Source organism: Natrix helvetica (genome assembly GCF_964273705.1).
Source record: "Natrix helvetica genome assembly, chromosome: 5".
Lineage (NCBI taxonomy): Eukaryota > Metazoa > Chordata > Lepidosauria > Squamata > Natricidae > Natrix > Natrix helvetica.
In genome coordinates, this window is record NC_138551.1 from 147,696,914 (window position 1) to 147,715,879 (window position 18,966).

The 18,966-nt window shown below is 48.2% G+C and overlaps 2 protein-coding genes across 8 annotated transcripts in view; one reads left to right on the forward strand and one right to left on the reverse strand.

The window, feature by feature from the left end:
- The window catches only part of CA6 (carbonic anhydrase 6), a 261,946-nt gene that overhangs the window by 233,466 nt on the left and 9,514 nt on the right, over positions 1-18,966 (reverse strand). The gene's annotated exons all lie outside the window — the stretch shown is intronic.
- RERE (arginine-glutamic acid dipeptide repeats) overlaps positions 1-18,966 on the forward strand; it is a 291,780-nt gene that overhangs the window by 162,242 nt on the left and 110,572 nt on the right. For 6 of the 7 annotated variants that reach the window (XM_081954888.1, XM_081954889.1, XM_081954886.1 and 3 more), the window contains 3 exons: positions 11,092-11,197; positions 12,752-12,848; positions 13,553-13,657. In XM_081954888.1, the coding sequence (XP_081811014.1) occupies positions 11,092-11,197; positions 12,752-12,848; positions 13,553-13,657 (308 nt within the window). Of the gene's footprint in view, positions 1-11,091; positions 11,198-12,751; positions 12,849-13,552; positions 13,658-18,851; positions 18,956-18,966 lie in introns of those variants that run through there. The other variant, XM_081954890.1, reaches the window with a different exon arrangement.

Consider the following 18,966-nt stretch of genomic DNA (forward strand, 5'->3'; position numbering starts at 1 on the left):
CTTTGGGCTCTTCCATTTATCCGAGTTTATCCATTCCAGGTGTGCTTTTTTGCCCCTTAGACTCAGGTGTGAAATTCTCCAGGGCTTCGGTCGGTGGGGTGTGAAATGAACGGCCAGGCAGGCTCACGTCCCCAGGGAGGAGGAGAGGGGGACAGAAGTGCCCCTCTTTGGCCAACAAGCTTTGAAGTCCTGGCATTGCCCGTGGAGGGTCTAAACCTCCCCACTGGCGAGAGTCTGCGTGCCTCTTTTGCAAAATTAGGCCTCTGGCAGTTTTTGCGGACTGCTTTCGAGGCCCGTTGATCCATCTCGTGCACCAGGGTCACCCGGTGCCCCCCATCCTTTCTTCTGGGTGCTTGGTGCTTTCATGAGCCTGGTGTGTTAATAGGGCATCATACAACCCTCAGTGTCCACATGGGTGGGTGTCCCTCCCCCCTCTCTCCATTTCTCCCTTCTTTCCTTCCTGCAAGCTGTTTGGCAGACCTGGATTAAATGTAGATGGAATGATAATCAGATTACCTGGAGATCAAGCTTAGCTCGCTAGATTCCTCTCCTTTCTTCCTTCCCTCCCCCCTCTCTTCCCTTCCTCCTTCCTTCCTTCTTCCCACCCTTGTCTCTCTCCTTCCTTCCTTCCTTATTTCTCTTTCTCTTTCCTCCCTCACCTCTCTTCTTCCTTCCTTCTTTCCCTTTCTCCTTCCTACCTCCTTCCTTCCTTGTCTCTCTTCTTCCTTCCTCCTTTCCTCCCTCCCACCCTTGTCTCTCTCCTTCCTTCCTTCTTTCCCTTTCTCCTTCCTTCGTCCCCCTCCCTTGTCTCTCTCCTTCCTTCCTTCTTTCCCTTTCTCTTTCCTCCCTCCCTCCCTTGCCTCTCTCCTTCCTTCCTTCTTTCCCTTTCTCCTTCCTACCTCCTTCCTTCCTTGTCTCTCTTCTTCCTTCCTCCTTTCCTCCCTCCCACCCTTGTCTCTCTCCTTCCTTCCTTCCTTCCTTCCTTCCTTCCTTCCTTCCTTCCTTCCTTCCTTCCCTTTCTCCTCCCTCCCTTGTACCTCTTCTTCCTTCTTTCCCTCTCTCCTCCCTCCCTCCCTCCCTTTCTTTCTTTCTCTCCTCCCCTCTCCTCCCCCTTGCAATTCACTTAACAAATGTGTCAGGAAAAGTCGTAAAACGGGGGAAAACCCGCCCAACAAATGTCTCACTTAGCAGCATAAAAAATGGGGCTCAATTGTCATCGTAAGTTGAGGATCACCCTGTAGCTAGTTTGAACTCTACCCATGGGAAGAGGGGAGGGGGTCTAGCCATTTGATGGAGGGTGGCTCCCGGATGTGAGATCGGCCCTTTTGATGGTTTGTTGGCAAATGAGAATTGATAGCTGGGATTGTTTTTTTTTTGAATAGCTTGATATTTTAATTTAAACACACATGCACACACACACACGGAGAGGGGATAGCATCAAAAGGGACAGGCAGCATCTAACAAAGAATCGGAGGTGTCAGTTTTAAGACTGGCCTGGCAGGAGCCCCCCCTGGTGATTAAATTCCCCGATGCCCGTCGTCTCGGGCGCTGTAAGGCTGGAGATAACATTCTCTCCCCGCGCTGGAAACAAGAATCAATACCAACTCCTTGACAGGGACTAAATTATTAAATAGAGCTTTTCTTCCCCCTGTTTCATTATCTGGCATTTACCCCCTGTTTGGGGGGGGGCTTGTCAGTAGGGCTGTGGGTGCGGAGAGAGAGGAAGAAAAAGGGGGGATACGTTGAACCAGGCTGCTTCTATTCAAACCTGTCCTCGCTTGCATTGCGCACCCCTTTGGGAGGACACACACACACACACACACACACACACACACAGAGTCTTTTTTCAGATCACCGGAATGGCTGTTAGCCTTCCCCCCCCTCCTTTCCCCCTCCTTTTAAAAAAATGAAGATTATGGCATGAGAGGCATTATTTTTTTTCTTCCCCCCTTTTGGCCATCTACTCTGGCTGATTTAGAGATGCCAATCTCTGCCGCCCTTTGGGCATGGCTGACAAAGCTGTTAAGTCTGCATCTCTCCTGCCCTTCCTCCCCCCTCCATCCGTCACCAACCTCCAGCCGCAAGGATGAGGTTTACATCTGAATGCAGGAAGTGCGTTGACCCTCCCACCTGGGACCGTGAGCAAGCCCCGGGAAAAACGGGGAAGGGGGGGAGGCTTTCCCTGGTGTTTGGAAAGGGATCACGGCTGTTCGGTTCATCTTTTGGGGTTGGGCCACATGCCACAGGGGATCTAATCCAGATTGGGGTGGGGTGGGGAGCTTGGTGTTGTGCACTGACTCTCTCCATCCCCCTTCCTGCCTGTATGTTCTGCGCAGGTCTCAGCCATACCTGTAATTCTCCTCTCTAAATACAGGTTGTCCTCAACTTACTCTTGTAGCCTGCTGGTAGCAGATTCGGACAGTGAGGAGGTTGGGGAGGAATCTGGGCCAGTCCTGGAGTCTGGGGAAGGCTCTGATGAGGGCTCTGTGTCGGAGGCAGAGATGGGGCCAGGGCCGTCTGACAGTTATCAGCTGCCTTCGGAGTCAGACATCAGTGAGGCAGAAGAACAGCTGGAGCCTGTTCCCAGTGTGAGTTGCCAGAGGAAGGGAACAGCTAAAGAACAGGGGTTGACTTGGGAGTAAGACCACAGGTGGACAGTGAATGGCCCCTCCCAGAGGGAATAAAAGAGGAGCGAAAGGGGAGTGGAGTTTGCAGGAGACACTTAGTTCGCTTAATTGGTTCATGACTCTCCGAGGCTCCTTGCCAAGTTCTGCAGATATTGGCCTGGCAGCTTTCCAAGCCAGAGAAGGTCTGTGACCGTAAATCCTCCCTTGAAAGTCTTTGCTGGATATGAAGGAGCAGAATTCACAGTTCATAACAGAGGTTTTTGTCGGGACAAGAAGTCTGCTTCATGCTCTTGGGAAGCCTCGTTCAGAACACTTACAACTGCAGTTGTGCCCAAAAGTGTACATTGCTAAGTGAGAAATTTGCTCCTTCTTGTGACTTTTCTCGCTTCCTCAGTTAAGTGAATCTCTGGCAGCAGACAAGTCAGTCAACCTGGTTGTGTTAAGTGAACTTGGCTTCCGCGTCGACTTAGCTTTTCAGAGGGTCGCAAAAGGGGATCGCATCTCTCTCTCTCTACTCTTTTTCTGTCTCTCTTTCCTCTCTCCTCTCTTTCTCCTCTCTTATCTCTCTCCTCTCTCTGTCTTTCTCTCTTCTCCCTCTCTTCTCTTTTTCTCTCTTCTCTCTCCCCCCCTCCCCCACTTCTCTCTCGGCTGCCAGGCGTCCGAATGTAAATCGGGGATGCAGCAATGGTCCTAAGTGTGAAAAATGGTCATAAGAAGATCTGATCTAGAGATCTGCAGGGGGTTGGGCTAGATGACCTACAAGGTCCCTTCCAACTCTTGTCATTCTAAGTCAGCCGCTTCCCCCCCCTCCCCTCCCCTTCTCCAGCCACAGTTGTGTGGATGAGGCGTTATCCTTGTCAGGTTGCATCTGAGTGAGTCTTTTTGTGGTGCAGCACATACACCAATGTTTATAATTATATTTTAGAAGCCCTCCCCCCCCACTTCCAGATAATTTTCTGTTGTGTCCATAGAGCCGTGATGGCAAATCTATGGCACGCGTGCCAGAGGTGGCATGCAGAGCCCTCTCTGTGGGTACACGCAGCGTCACCAGCTTGCTCTTCTGGTTTCCGGTGTGCATGTCTTTGCAGGCATCAAAGTGCCAGAAAATGGTCTGAAAACGGTCCAAAAAATGCCGAAAACCCAGGCCATTTTTGGGCTGATTTTAAGCCTTTTGGGGGGGCTTTTTTGGGTTGTTTTCAGGCTATTTTTTGGCCAGGAAAAGAGCCTGAAAAATGGCCAAAAAACCTGGCATGTGCCCGCCATCCAGCTGACCTTAATATTTTCCTCTTTCCTTCTTTCAACCTCTGAAGCCTTCAAGAGCAGCCTCCGCAACCCCCCCAGGCTGGGCTTGTGGTCCAGGGAGTTCCTTTGTGCCCACGGCCTCCTAGGCCAGGCCAGTATCCTTCACTCCCGTTTCGGAAATGTCGGCCCATCTCCCGTTTCCCAGGCTGAGCCCTTTTTTCTGGCTCCTGGCGACCCCAGGCTGAACGATTTCACACTCCGAGATGCAAGTTTCCCCAACCAGCCTGCGGTGAAATTCTATTATAAATCTTTCATCAGGATGGCCTCAGCTGTCAGGGCTTTGCTCATTTTCTTCCTCTCCTTCCCTCCCTCCCTCCCTCTCTTTCTCTCTGCATTTGGCTGCCTAACCTACTCCTCCGTGTAATTCCGCCTCCTGTAGGATGCTCACCTCTGATTAGCAAGGCGTGACCCTTCCGTACGCTGCTGTTTTCCCATGCAGGCAAGCAGCGGTTGGTTCCCAGCCCTGGCGTTGAAGGGAGGAGAGAGGAAATGAGGCACGGAAGCGGATGGACACTCCCCCCCCCCCCGTGCCAGGAAAAGAGGAAAAAAATAGCCATCCCAAAAAGCCATTCTCGTTTATAGCTCTTGATCTGTGATCTTGGGAATCCTGCTAAGAAATATATTGGGATATTGGATGCCATGCCTGGCCCAGGTGCCTGAAACGGAGAGGAGAGAGAGAATAGGAGAGAAGAGAAGAGAAAAGAGAGGATAGAGGAGAGGAGAGAAAAGAGAGAATAGGATAGAAGAGGAGAGGAGAGGAGAAAAGAGAGGAGAGAGGAGAGAATAGAAGAGAGGAGAGGAGAGAAGAGAAAAGAAAAGAGACAATGGGATAGAAAAGAAGAGAGGATAGGATAGGCGAGAGGAGAGAAGAGAAGAATGGATAGGAGAAAAGAGGAGAAAAGAGAGAATAGGATAGGATAGAAGAGGAGAGAGGAGAGGATAGAAGAGAGGAGAGGAGAGAGGAGAGAAAATAGGAGAGGGGAGAAAAGAGAGAATAGGATAGGATAGAGGAGAGGAGAGAAGATAAAAAGAGAATAGTATAGGATAGAGGAGAGGAGAGAGGAGAAGATAGAGGAGAGAAAATAGAGGAGAGAAAAGAGAGAATAGGATAGAGGAGAGGAGAGAAGATAAAAAGAGAATAGTATAGGATAGAGGAGAGGAGAGAGGAGAAGATAGAGGAGAGGAGAGGAGAGAAAATAGAGGGGAGAAAAGAGAGAATAGGATAGGATAGAGGAGAGGAGAGAAGATAAAAAGAGAATAGTATAGGATAGAGGAGAGGAGAGAGGAGAAGATAGAGGAGAGGAGAGGAGAGAAAATAGAGGAGAGAAAAGAGAGAATAGGATAGGATAGAGGAGAGGAGAGAAGATAAAAAGAGAATAGTATAGGATAGAGGAGAGGAGAGACGAGAAGATAGAGGAGAGGAGAGGAGAGGAGAGGAGAGAAAATAGAGGAGAGAAAAGAGAGAATAGGATAGGATAGAGGAGAGGAGAGAAGATAAAAAGAGAATAGTATAGGATAGAGGAGAGGAGAGAGGAGAAGATAGAGGAGAGGAGAGGAGAGGAGAGAAAATAGAGGAGAGAAAAGAGAGAATAGGATAGGATAGAGGAGAAGAGAGAAGATAAAAAGAGAGAATGGGAGAGGAGAGAAAAGAAGAGAGGAGAGAAGAGAGGAGAGGAGAGAGAATAGGAGAGAACAGAACAGAAAATAGGATAGAAGAGAAGAGAAAAGAGAGAATAGGATAGGATAGAAAAGAAGAGATAATAGGATAAGGGAGAGGAGAGGAGAGAAAAGAAAATATTTAAATCAAATCCACCCTGTTCTATCACCATCCTTCTTCTGGACCTCTTTCTGATCACAGCTGAAAGTGGTTGCCCGTAGCCTGCCCTTGTTTGAGCTCTTGAAAGATTGTGGCACTCCCACCCACACGCACCCCTTCTCCTCCCTTCAGAAATACCCCCCCGAGCAGGGTACACGCCTCATGTTTACATAGGCAGGCATGTTGCAGGCACCCGGCGCCCAACAACTCACCAGGTGGTTGCCAAACTGTTTAGCAGTTCTTGTTTTTCTAAGATCTTTTAAGTGCAGCTATGTGGCAGCAAGCCTTCGAAAGCAAAGGGAGGCTTAAGAATAGCTTTTGGGGAAGGGGGGGGGGGGCTTCCCCGGAAAGATGCCTCTGCCAGCTTTGTGGGTGCTTGCTTAATCTTTGGGGTGACAAAGGGGGCCAAACCAGCAAAAGAGAGCTAGTCACACAAGAAACTGGCTGCTAGGTGGATTTCTTGAATTCACAGACATTGGAGAACGAGTGGGTGTCGGGCGGACAGAAGCGGTTTCCACAGTCCCCATCATCCTCAGCCGTTGGCCAAATTGATCCTCAGATCCGATGCTGAGCTGGGATACGTGCAAGATTCCCGAGACCGTGGGAATCCCCCATTCCTGTGCATTGAGTGGCCCAATGGCCTCCGGTGCAAAGATGCAGCCGGAATAGGGCGCGTTTGGCTGGGATTTTCCTCAAAACGGGAATTCTGGACTTCTCAATCCAGGTTTCACTTACACTGATGAAGAAGCTGCATCTCGGAAGGAACCCGTGCAAGACCGGAGGAGGGACTCTGCCCGAGATGCAGGGGGCAGCTTTTTCCTTCCATTGGTGCAATGCAACTTGGCGTGGTGGCCTAGAGGTGGAGCTCTCCCCTCACAATCAGGAGGCTGTGAGTGGCGATCCCAAGTGGAGGCACAACGGGAATATATCTGCCAAATATAACTCCGCATTGGTGACATGAAAGGCATCCGGCCAGTAAACCCTTAGTTCCATTCGGTTGCTCAAGCTCTGCCCCGATACAAAGGATTATGGGGCGATTAAAAGAAGATGAATGCAATGCAACCTGGATGAAGAAGTCCAGAATTCCAGTTTCCTGGAAGCGGGAAATGAGGAAACGGCTGTCTCACCAGGAGCAGCTGCTAGTAAAGATTAAAATGGAAATGATAGACGAAGCCATTCGGCGGAGGAAAAATTGGCACGCCGCCCACCTTCCAATCCCAAAAAGGAAACAGGAGCGTGGATCAGGCCAGCTTAACTTTGCCTGGATTTTTCTGCACCCACAAAAGGGTTTGTCCCCCGATCGATGCCGGGCGGGAGCGTATGCATGTCCAGGGGTGGGGCTTTGCGACCTCTGTAAACCCCCCTCTCACCAAGTGCTTAGATGATATTACTCAGCGTTGATCTGGTTAGTAAGTCCTGCTTTCCTATTTTCCACTCCCCTGCTTTTCCCTGTTAAGCTTTTTAAATTACCATATTTTTCAGAGTATAAGACGCTCCAAATATAAGACACACCTAGTTTTTGGGGAGGAAAACAAAGAGGGAAAAATCTGCCTCTGCCTCCCAGAAATTTGCCTCCTTGCAGCAAACAGCAAACAGAAGATATACACTGTTTGTGGTGTTACATTTCAGACTATACTTGTACAGCTGCTGTTAAAATTGATGTGCTTTCCGGAAGTATACGTTCTTCTCTGCTATTTAAAAGAAGATACAATCGCACTCGGCCTCTTCAGATCAAGCATTTATTTTAAAAAGCTTCTTCATTTTGTTCAGCTGTCTAGAACAATAATAAAGCAATCTTTAAAGAATAAGTCTAATCATTTGAACATTCTATAGGCATTTATAGTTATTGACTTACCTCCTTTCAGCAAACAGCGTGTTTCAGTTTAGCCTGATGAGAAGAAGAAAAAATCTGCCTTCCAGCAATTTGCCTCCTTGCAGCAAACAGCAAGTTTCGTTTTCAATTTCAATTTCAGCAGCTGTTTCAGGCTGCAGGGATTGCTATAGCCTATTGCTGCCTCCCGCAAGCCCCATTTTCCCCATTTGCTTCAAGGAGGTAAATTACTGGGAGGCAAGAGGCCAAAGGGTGGGGGCTGGTGGGTGGGGGTGGGGGCTACATTCAGTGTATAAGACGCACCCAAATTTTCACCCTCTTTTTTTGGGGGTGAGAGGTGCGTCTTATACACCAAAAAATACCGTAAACGGGCCCAAAAGACGCTATCCCGACAAGGGAGCTGCGATTTTGCAAGACCAGGGACTTCCGATATCAACCCCCGAGCAGGTTGCACACAAATTAAATGTCTCAGCATTTTTTGTTTTTTTATTTTGCCTTTGTATCACCTGTCGGGGGAATTTAATACGGCCCATTCTTCGGCGCATCTGGTGGAAACAGCCCAGGTATTGCTTTGCTGCTGTTCTTTTTTAAAAAATGGGGTGTTGTGTCTTTAAAAAAAACATTACCGGGTTAAACTGGAAAGGGGAATGCGAGGAGGTACCAACAACTGGTTATAGAATAACAGAGTTGGAAGGGACCTTGGAGGTCTTCTAGCCCAACCCCCTGCTTAGGCAGGAAACCCTATTAAGAGTCACGGTGGCGCAGTGGTTAGAGGGCCATATTACAGCCTACTGACGGCTGGCTTCCTGCAGTTTGGAAGTTCGAATCTCACCAGGCTGAAGGTTGACTCAGCCTTCCATCCTTCCAAGGTGGGTAAAACGAGGACCCAGATTGTTGGGGGCAAAAGGCTGACTCTGAACCGCTTAGAGAGGGCCATAAAGGCGCTGTGAAGCGGTATATAAGTCTCGGTGCTATTGCTATACCATTTCAGACAAATGGTTGTCCAATTTATTCTTTAAAACTTCCAGTGTTGGAGCATCTGTGCCGCAAACAGGGACCTGGACAGGCTGAGCAAGAGGAGATTCAGGCGCATTGACTTCTAATTCTTTTAGGCACAGTGGAATTAAGCAATAGCATACAGCCTCACCACTTTTGATATTGATGTAATAGTGTATGTTAGCCATTTCTATCACAACAAAGCTATCTGCTCGGCAAAACCCAAAGATTTACCGTTTTTTCCCCCCCTACCTCGAGCACAAAGTCCAGAAGTGGTTTCCAAGGGGAAGCAAAGTTAGGCCTGTAATTCTTGATTACGGCAGTCGATTTAGCCATCTCTCTCTCTCTCTCCTTTTCTCTCTCTCTCTTTCTCTCTCCCTCCCTCCCTCCCTCATTCATTCTCTCTCTTTCCCTCCCTCCCTTCCCCCTCTCACATTCTCTCTCTCTCTCCTCTCTCCCTCTCTCTCATTCTTTCTCTCTCATTTCCCTCTCTCTCATTCTCTGTCTGTCTCTCTCTCTCAATACAATACAATAGCAGAGTTGGAAGGGACCTTGGAGGTCTTCTAGTCCAACCCCCTGCCTAGGCAGGAAACCCTATACCGTTGCAGACAAATGGCTATCCAACATCTTCTTAAAGACTTCCAGTGTTGGGGCATTCACAACTTCTGGAGGCAATTTCTGTTCCATTAATTGTTCTCACTGTCAGGAAATTTCTCTTCAGTTCTAAGTTGCTTCTCTCCTTGATTAGTTTCCACCCATTGCTTCTTGTTCTACCCTCAGGTGCCTTGGAGAATAGTTTGACTCCCTCTTCTTTGTGGCAACCCCTGAGATATTGGAAGACTGCTATCATGTCTCCCGTAGTCCTTCTTTCTATTAAACTACCCAGTCCCCCCCCCTTCTCAAACACATACAGACCTACCTTCCTGTCCCTGGATTCATGACCCATCAGCTCAATTTACTTCATTGACCCATTCTTTCTAGCAGAATATGGGTTCTTCCCCTCCCTCCCCCCTCCCTGTTGCTATATGAGGGTATTTTTCTCATTTCTACCACCTTTTGATAAAGCAAAAACAAAAACCAATGTCAGCCATAGAGCATTGCAAGCAGTTTGTACAAAGTAAAAAAAAAAAACTTGATTATTATTTTTTCCTCTGACACAATGCTGCCACTGGCTGGATTTTTTATAGCATTACATGTGCGTCCCTCCCCACCTCCAAAAAGAGAGAGAGAGATCTTAGCAATATAATGGGGGATGGATGAAGGAAGGACAGAGAAATGAGTGGATTCAACTTGGATTTTGGAGAGAGGAGTGGAATTAGCCCCCCACATTACTTATGGTAAATAAATCGCTAGGCTTCTAAAGCCAGGGGTCTCCAACTTTGGCAACTTTAAGACTTGTGGACTTCAACTCCCAGAATTCCTCAGCCAGCAAAACCTGTGGACTTCAACTCCCAGAATTCCTCAGCCAGCAAAACCTGTGGACTTCAACTCCCAGAATTCCTCAGCCAGCAAAACCTGTGGACTTCAACTCCCAGAATTCCTCAGCCAGCAAAACCTGTGGACTTCAACTCCCAGAATTCCTCAGCCAGCAAAACCTGTGGACTTCAACTCCCAGAATTCCTCAGCCAGCAAAACCTGTGGACTTCAACTCCCAGAATTCCTCAGCCAGCAAAACCTGTGGACTTCAACTCCCAGAATTCCTCAGCCAGCAAAACCTGTGGACATCAACTCCCAGAATTCCTCAGCCAGCAAAACCTGTGGACTTCAACTCCCAGAATTCCTCAGCCAGCAAAACCTGTGGACTTCAACTCCCAGAATTCCTCAGCCAGCAAAACCTGTGGACTTCAACTCCCAGAATTCCTCAGCCAGCAAAACCTGTGGACTTCAACTCCCAGAATTCCTCAGCCAGCAAAACCTGTGGACTTCAACTCCCAGAATTCTGGGAGTTGAAGTCCACAAGTCTTAAAGTTGCCAAGGTTGGAGACCCCTGTTCTAAAACACTTCAGAGTCACCTTGCGAGAACCAGGTGGTCCTCGCCTTACGATGGTTTGTTTAGCGACCAGTCAAAGTTACGACGGCTGTGAAACAAGTGACTTTGCGGCCGTTTTTTTCAGAGTTACGACCTTGGCAAGCATCCCCACGGGCACATGATTCAAATCCGGACGCTTGGACAGCTGGCAGTTACAACAGTTGTGGTTGTGCACAATCCCCTTTTTGGGACTTTTTAACAAGCAAAGTCAGTGGGGTAGCCAGATTCACTGAACGAAAGGGTTAGTAACTTATCCACTGCAGCGGTTGACTTAACAACCGTGGCAAGAAAGGCCATAAAATGAGGCCCAAGCTCACTTAACGAATGTCTCGCTTAAGAAGAGAAATTTCAGGGCCGATTGGTTTCAGGACTACCTTGAGTCGTAGCTCCGTCAGGAGAGCTGCTGAATCTGCTACCTGCCAACTCTACTGAACATCGCATGGTGAAAATGCCCTCGTCCGTAACAGATTTCTCCTGCCTTCTCTTCCAGAGCAAGCGGGACCACCTTCTCATGAACGTCAAGTGGTACTACCGCCAATCCGAAGTCCCAGATTCCGTTTACCAACATTTGGTCCAGGATCGACACAATGAAAACGGTAAGTGGGAGGAGGGGGAGGAGAAGCCGTTGCCGTGCCTCTGAGTGGGCTGTCTTCTCTCTGTTCTGCTCGTGGCATTTCAAATTCCATTTGTACCTTTGGAAAACTCACCGAGGTGTGTGTTGCATCTCGTGGCTGCCAGCTTGTGAAGCTTCAAGCCTGTTCTGACCTGGGCTTCCCCAGCAGCACGAAGCCCAAATCCTCATCCCGATAAACCCCTTTTATTTAATTGACAGTGAATTCCTCTCCAGACAAATCTTTCCTCAAGGTAGTTCACAACTACCGAGCTTTCTCAGGCTTGGAGAGTGGCCAGGCCGATATCTTTCAGACTCCGCACTACTTAACAAGAATGCAGGAAGGAACTGATTGTTTCCTGCAAAAGCCCACTCCCCTTTTGCTCCTCTTTTATTCCCTCTGGGAGGGGCCATTCACCGTCCACCTGTGGCCTTACTCCCAAGTTGACCCTTGTTCCTTAGCTGTTTCTTTCACCTGGCAACTCTCCGCATGCTCACACTGATATCTGACTCCAAGTAGCTGATAACTGTCAGATGGCTCTGGCCCCCTCTCTGCCTCTGACGCAGAGCCCTCATCAGAGCCTTCCCCAGACTCCAGGACTGGCCCATCTTCCTCCCCAACCTCCTCACTGTCCGAATCTGCTGCCAGCTTTGCTGGTGGGCCAAAACACAGCCTTCCAAAGCATTGGGCACCTTCCTGCCTGTTTCCTGCACATGGAGAAGACGTCTGGGCCAAAGGGGAATTGTTTTAAAACGATGCTATAGGGCACTGCACACCAGAATAACTAGACACAAGGACAGTTTTTTCCCGAACTCCCATCACTCTGCTAAACAGATAATTCCCTCACCACTGTCAAACTATTCACTAAGGCTGCATTGCTGTTACTATTCGTCTTCTCATCATTCCTATCCCCCATCTCCTCCCATTTATGACTGCAGGACTGTAGCTTTGTGGCTTGGATCCTTACGATTTATATTGATATTGATTGTTTCCTGATTGCTTATTTGCACCCTGTGACTATCATTAAGTGTTGCACCTTATGATTGTTGACAAATATATCTTTTCTTTAGGTACACTGAGAGCCTATGCACCAAAGACAAATTCCTTGTGCGTCCAATCACACTTGGCCAATAAAGAATTCCATTCTATTTATTTTCTATTTTCTACATTCTATTCTATTTTCTATTCTATTCTATTTTTCCCTATTCTAAATTCTATTTAATTCTATTGTATTCCATTCTAATTTCCCTATTCTAATTTCCCTATTCTAAATACTATTCTATTCTAATTTTCCTATTCTCTATTCTGTTCTATTCTAAACTACTCTAATTTCCCTATTCTATTCTATCTATCCTATATTCCATTCCATTCTATTCTCTTCAGATCCAAAGCAGTATCTTCTCCAGGCAGAGCATAGTCCTGGCCTCTCCTTTAACCTCTAAACATGATAACTGGCTTTTTGAGGGACTCCAGAGGAGCCTTACCAGAAGTGTGCGGACTGCTAGAGGCACCATTAACGATGCGGCTTTCTTTCCACAGATTCTGGGCGTGAGCTGGTTATCATGGACCCAGTGATCAAGAACAGAGAGCTTTTCATTTCGGACTACGTCGACACTTACCATGCTGCTGCCCTCAGGTGAGTAGCTAAAAACCCAACCCAGAGATTATTTTAATAGATTAAAGGAGTTGGAAGGGATCTTGGAGGTCTTCTAGTCCAGCCCCCTGCTCAGGCAGGAAGCCCTATACCATTTCAGAGAAATGGTTTGCAATGGGCTTGAAGTAATTCCATTAACTACAAAGAAGGGTTTCAGGAACTGGGCCTGGCTCGTCTAGTGAAGAGAAGGACCAGGGGTGACATGATGGCAGTCTTCCAATATTTGAGGGGCTGCCACAGAGTGGAGGGGGCCAATCTACTATTCTCCAAAGCACCTGGAGCCCAGACAGATGCTTTGAACAAGGAGAGATTCAACCTGGAAATAAGGAGAAATTTCCAGACAGTGAGAACTATCAACCAATGGAAGTTGTGGGAGTTTCATCCCTGGAAGTTTTCAAGAAGGGACTGGACTGCCACCTGTCAGAAATGGAGTAGGGTCTCCTGCTTGGGCAGGGGGGTTGGGCTAGATGACCTTCCAAGGTCCCTTCCAACTCTATTAATCTAATCTAAACGAGTCTCCCATTAAAATTCTTCTTTTACAGTATATATAAGATTCAGTATCGCTCTCAGAGAGAAGTTGTTTTTTTAAAAACGTGGGACCAGTATTGTGGGTTTGTTCTCTGTTAAGTAAGCCATGATTCACTTACTCTGATATTCCCTTCCCCCCCCCCCTCTCTCCCTTGCAGGGGCAAATGTAACATCTCTCATTTCTCCGACATCTTTGCTGCGAGAGAGTTCAAAGCCCGAATGGACTCGTTTTTCTATATCCTGGGCTACAATCCAGAGACAAGGTGAGCAGCTTTTTACTTCATTCATTGAGAAATAATTCAGCTGCCTACAAGAGACCATTAGTCTGTGTTAAGGGAGAGGGAAAACATCCAGGCAGGTATGTTAAACTCCCAGGAAATGCCGAATATGAATTCCCAAAAGTATGGTTTGGAACAACACTGGTGTTTTAAGTTCAGATTTAAACTTGTTGTCCTGCTGTGGAGATCAATTTGATGTGGGTGTGGGTGTGGGTGTGGGTGTGGGTGTATTTGTGTTACAACCCCTGGTATGCCCAAATATGGGAGAGAACTCATTACTCCCCCTTTCTGTCTATCAGCTCACTACAGGAGACCATCCAGGCAGAAAACCATATTTTTAATGTTGCCTTTTTATATTTGTGTTGTATTTGTGCTGATAAATAAATAAAGGGAGAATCCCAGTAAGGGTATGGCTAGCTGATGAGAGCTAAATAGCTTGAAATAGATCTATACTAGTCTCCCTTTATTTATTTATCAGCACAAATATAACATACATACATATACATATGTATATGTATATGTATATGTATTTGTGTTACAACCCCTGGTATGCCCAAATATGGGAGGGAGCTCACTACTCCCTCTTTCTGTCATTCGGCTCATCACAGAAAACCATCCAGACAGAAACCCATATTTTTATTTTTAATGTTGCCTTTTTATATTTGTGTTGTATTTGTGCTGATAAATAAATAAAGGGAGACTAGCTAGTATGGATCCATTTCAAGCTATTTAGGCTTGAGCATACCAGGGGTTGTAACACAAATGCATACCTATTTCCCTGGCCTTGCTGATAAGGAAGAGAGCCTGTGGCTTAGTGGCAATTACATTGGCCTGGTATGCAATACAGCCCTGGTTCGAATCCCAGTAAGGGTATGGCTAGCTGACACCCCTAAAACCCCTTGGGGTGTGGGTTCTGTTACGATACAGCCTGTTGTGCCTTAAAATGGCTTCTACTGTACTGATGTAAAATGGCTTCTACTGTATACCGCAGTGGAATTGCCATGGTAACAGCTTCACAGTACTCCACCAGGGGGGCTCCCTCTGGTAAGGGGGAAAATCCAACATTAGAAATTACATTTGGTCCGGACATTTCCCCCCTATAAATAAATACCCTGGCAACGCCAGGTTATCAACTAGCAACAAATAGAGTCAGGGCCTTTTTAGTGGTGGCTCCCTTTCCAAAGTCTCTCACAGAATGGACCTTCTCAACAAAGACTCTTCCCACCCACCCCTCTCCAAAAAAAAATTAAACCCCTGGCTGTTTCAGTTGCAATTCTCTCCGTGGCTTCCTTGTGACCTCTGAAAGTTTTTAATCCCTGTTGCTCCCGTTTCAAACAGCGCTTTGTATTTGAATGTATTAGTTTGTCAAACATATACAAGATAGCAGGTGTAAATATAAACATGGATATAAACGAAAGAAATGAGTACAGATAAATAGGGGCAGTAGAACAGAGATGGTAGGCACGCTGGTAGGCTTATGCATGCTTCCTTTATGGACTTCTTAGGCATGGAGGGGAGGTCCACGGTAGACAGTTTGAGGTTGAAGCTGTGGAGGTTTGAGGACGTAACAACGGAGTCGGGTAGAACATTCCCGGTGTTGACCGCTTTGTGGCTGAAGTCACATTTTCTGCAATCGAGTTTGGAGCAGTTTACCTTGAGTTTGTGTCTATTGTGTTATTGACGTTGAAGCTGAAGACGTCATTGACGTCTTCAGGTAGGGTGTTGTAGCAGACGATTTTGTGTACTACGCTTAGGTCAGACTGAAGGCGGCGTAGTTCCAGGTTCTCCAAAGGCCAAAATTTCGAGCTTGGTGGCGTAAAGGATTCTGTTGTGAGCAGAGGAGCGGAGGACTCTTCTCATGAAATACCTCTGGATTCGCTCGATTGTATTAATGTCCGATATACAGTGTGGATTCCAGGCAGACGAGCCGTATTCGAGGATTGGTCTGGCAAAAGGTTTTGTATGCCCTAGTTAGCGGTACAATGTTACCGCAAAAAGCTTCTCCTTATTTTGTTTGGCTTCTGAATCGCCGTCTTAACACGCAGCATGATTTTGTGGGTCTGCTGCGGTTTTAATTTGCTGGGAATAAAATAGCTTGTAGCTTGAAGTAATGGTCCAAATTTTTTTTTGGTGGGGGGAGATTTCAGAATTGCAGCCCCTCTTGACTCGTTGCAAGCTTGTCGAACCGTTTGGGCACCCGATCAGTATTACAGCTGCCATGTTGGCAGAGAAATATTTATGTATTTGTCAAATTGATACGGCCGTCTGCCTCACCCTCCTGGCGGTGTAAAGCAGGTAGTCCTCGACTTGCAGCAGTTTCACTTAGTGACCACTTGAAGTTACGCCGGCCCTGTAAAAAAGTGACCTGGGACTATTTTTCACACAACCACTGCGCCATTCCCCGTGATCATGCCATCAAAATTCAGGCAACCAACTCGCCTTTACGACGGTTTGCAGCAATGGTGGATTCCGGATCCCATTCCAACCGGTACGGCGTCCACATGGGCTTCCGCAGCGCGCAGCCTCCGCGATGCTCCAGCTGCTCAGCGGAGTGGAGCACAGGTGATGTATATGCCGTGTGCGGAAGCGCCGAACAGTTAAAAAAAGACCAGTAAGGAGCTCAGACAAGCGGGTGGGCCCTCCGGAGCACCATACCGGAACGGTATCCGGTGCTCCGGGCAGGCTCCGACCGGGGCGTACCGCCTCCAACCCACCACTGGTTTTCAGCATCCTGCAGTGATTCCCCCTTTGGCGACCTTCTGACGATGTTCCTCCCCAACCTCCTCGCGGTCTGAATGGGCTGCTGGCGGCCATGACATCAAGGATGGGAAGCACCCCGGCTGTCTCGGTGTTGCTGAAGGACGGCTCCCGCTACCCCAAGTTGTAACTCAGCAACATCTGGAGGGTTGCAGGAGCTTATACCTTTCGGTGTAAGAGGGGACAGCTGGGGCAGGGGAGGGGGTGGCAGTCACGCCGGGGAAGTTACCAGAGCCACTGGGAGGGTCACTGCGGAAGGGGACAAAGTGCCAGCCCTTCGAGGTAGGCCAACTCCAGAAACAGAACTCACCCGGATCCCAGGAATGCCATTTTATTGTTGGAGGTGCTGGAATAGAATCTCAGAGGAGGCCCTGAGTTTCTCTGACCTTTCTGATACGGCGTAATTCAAAGGGGGGGATTGGGTTACAATCACTAGCAATGGTTCCCTCCGTCCTTTTATTTCCCTTGGCCTCAATCTTTATTCTCACAAGTCCATGTTTGATTTGACCTAGCACCTCTTTCTTTCCTTCCTTCCATCCTTCCATCCATCCTATCCATCCATCCATCCATCTATAAATTCATCCTCCTCCCTCCCTATCTATCTATATCCATAAACCCATCTTCCTTCTTTCCTTCCTCCCTCTTTCCCTCCCTCTTTCCTTCCTTCCTTCTATTCATCCTCTCCTTCCTTCCTTCCTTCCTTCCTTACATCCAATCTATCTACCAACTGCCTTCCTATCTTCCTTCCTCCCTCCATCCCCCCTATCTATTCAACCTCTTCCTTCCTTCCTTCCTTCCTTTCTTTCTTCTTTCTGTCATGGTTGCATCTCTCCTATCCAATTGTCATGAGCTGACAGTGGGACGGTTCTTTCCTTCCTTCCATCCAATCTATCTATCCACTCCTTTCCTCCCCCAGTCCCTCTCCCTATCTATTCAATCTCTCTTTCTTTCTTTCTTTCTTTCTTTCTTTCTTTCTTTCTTTCTTTCTTTCTTTCTTTCTTTCTTTCTTTCTTTCTTTCTTTCTTTCTGTCATGGCTACATCTCTCCTATCCAAGCATCATGAGCTGACAGTGGGACGGTTCCTTCCTTCCATCCAATCTATCTATCCACTTGTTTCCTCCCTCCCTCCCCCTATCTATTCATTCTTTCTTTCTTTCTTTCTTTCTTTCTTTCTTTCTTTCTTTCTTTCTTTCTTTCTTTCTTTCTTTCTGTCACGGCTACATCTCTCCTATCCAAGCATCATGAGCTGACAGTGGGATGGTTCCTTCCCTCCTTCCTTCCTTCCTTCCATCCAATCTATCTATCCACTCCTTTCCTCCCCCAGTCCCTCTCCTCTCCCTATCTATTCAATCTCTCCTTTCTTTCTTTCTTTCTTTCTTTCTTTCTTTCTTCCTTCCTTCCTTCCTTCCTTCCTTCCTTCCTTCCTTCCTTCCTTCCTTCCTTCCTTTCTGTCATGGCTACATCTCTCCTATCCAAGCATCATGAGCTGACAGTGGGACGGTTCCTTCCCTCCTTCCTTCCTTCCATCCAATCTATCTATCCACTCCCTTCCTTCCTCCCTCCATCCCCCTTATCTATTCAACCTCTCCTTCCTCCCTCCCTCCCTCCTTGAAACTGATTTCTTACTCATCCCACCTTGGCTTCCGTTGCCCTGTTGCTCCCTGCTCTCCCCCTCCCTCTGCCCTCCCATTCCCGTTCGGAGGCCGCCCTATTGGGGACCTGTGTGCGGCCGCCCTTTATGGAAAAGCAGGATCTGGGCTGGCCTTCTATTTATAACTTGACTTTTGCATCCGGACCCCTCTGGCGGAAGGGGTCTCCCTCCCTCCCAGAGAGGAATTACAAGGTAGCGGCATGCGTATGTGTGTGTGAGATTCCCTGCCCCTGCAGCCTGTCTTCCCCTCCAGGGAGGGTGCGTGAACCCCCCCACTCTACCCCCCCACCCCCGGATGGAACCAGAGCTTCCTCCCTGAAAGCGTTGCCCGTCTCAAACTCCCCTGCCAAGGCCCCACTTCCCTGCACACTAGCTTGCTAGGCGAAGCAGCAACAGCCGTCGTCGTCGGCTGCGCTTGTGCTGGGCTGGTGGCGCAGCCCTCCCCGCCCGTCAGTTGGCGGTGCTTTATTTACGGAAACAGGAGAGAGAGAGGGGGGGGTCACAGCACATGCTCAGTGCTGTCAGTCTTAAGGGCGAAGTTTCTGCACCCTGCGTGCGGTGCTGAGGTCACCCGCACAAGCTCGGGCGAAAGCTCTCCCCCCAATCTTCCCTCGGACTGCATGGGCCTCCATTTTGATTAGTTAGCTGGGGAGGAAGGGGGGGGGAGAGAAAGCAGGCCGACTCTCTCCTCCCCCCCTCCCTCCTTCTGCTTCTTCTTTTCCTGGGTGTTATTTTTTTGCCCCCCCCCCCCTCTTCCTCCTCCTCCCCTCCTTTGCTGGAGCTACAGAAAGGCAAGGTCAGGTAGCATCGCTGCAGCGCCCGCTCCTCCGGCCCGAAGCTGTCACTGTCATGGATGACCTGTTCGGCCCCTTCAGGTAGGCAGAAG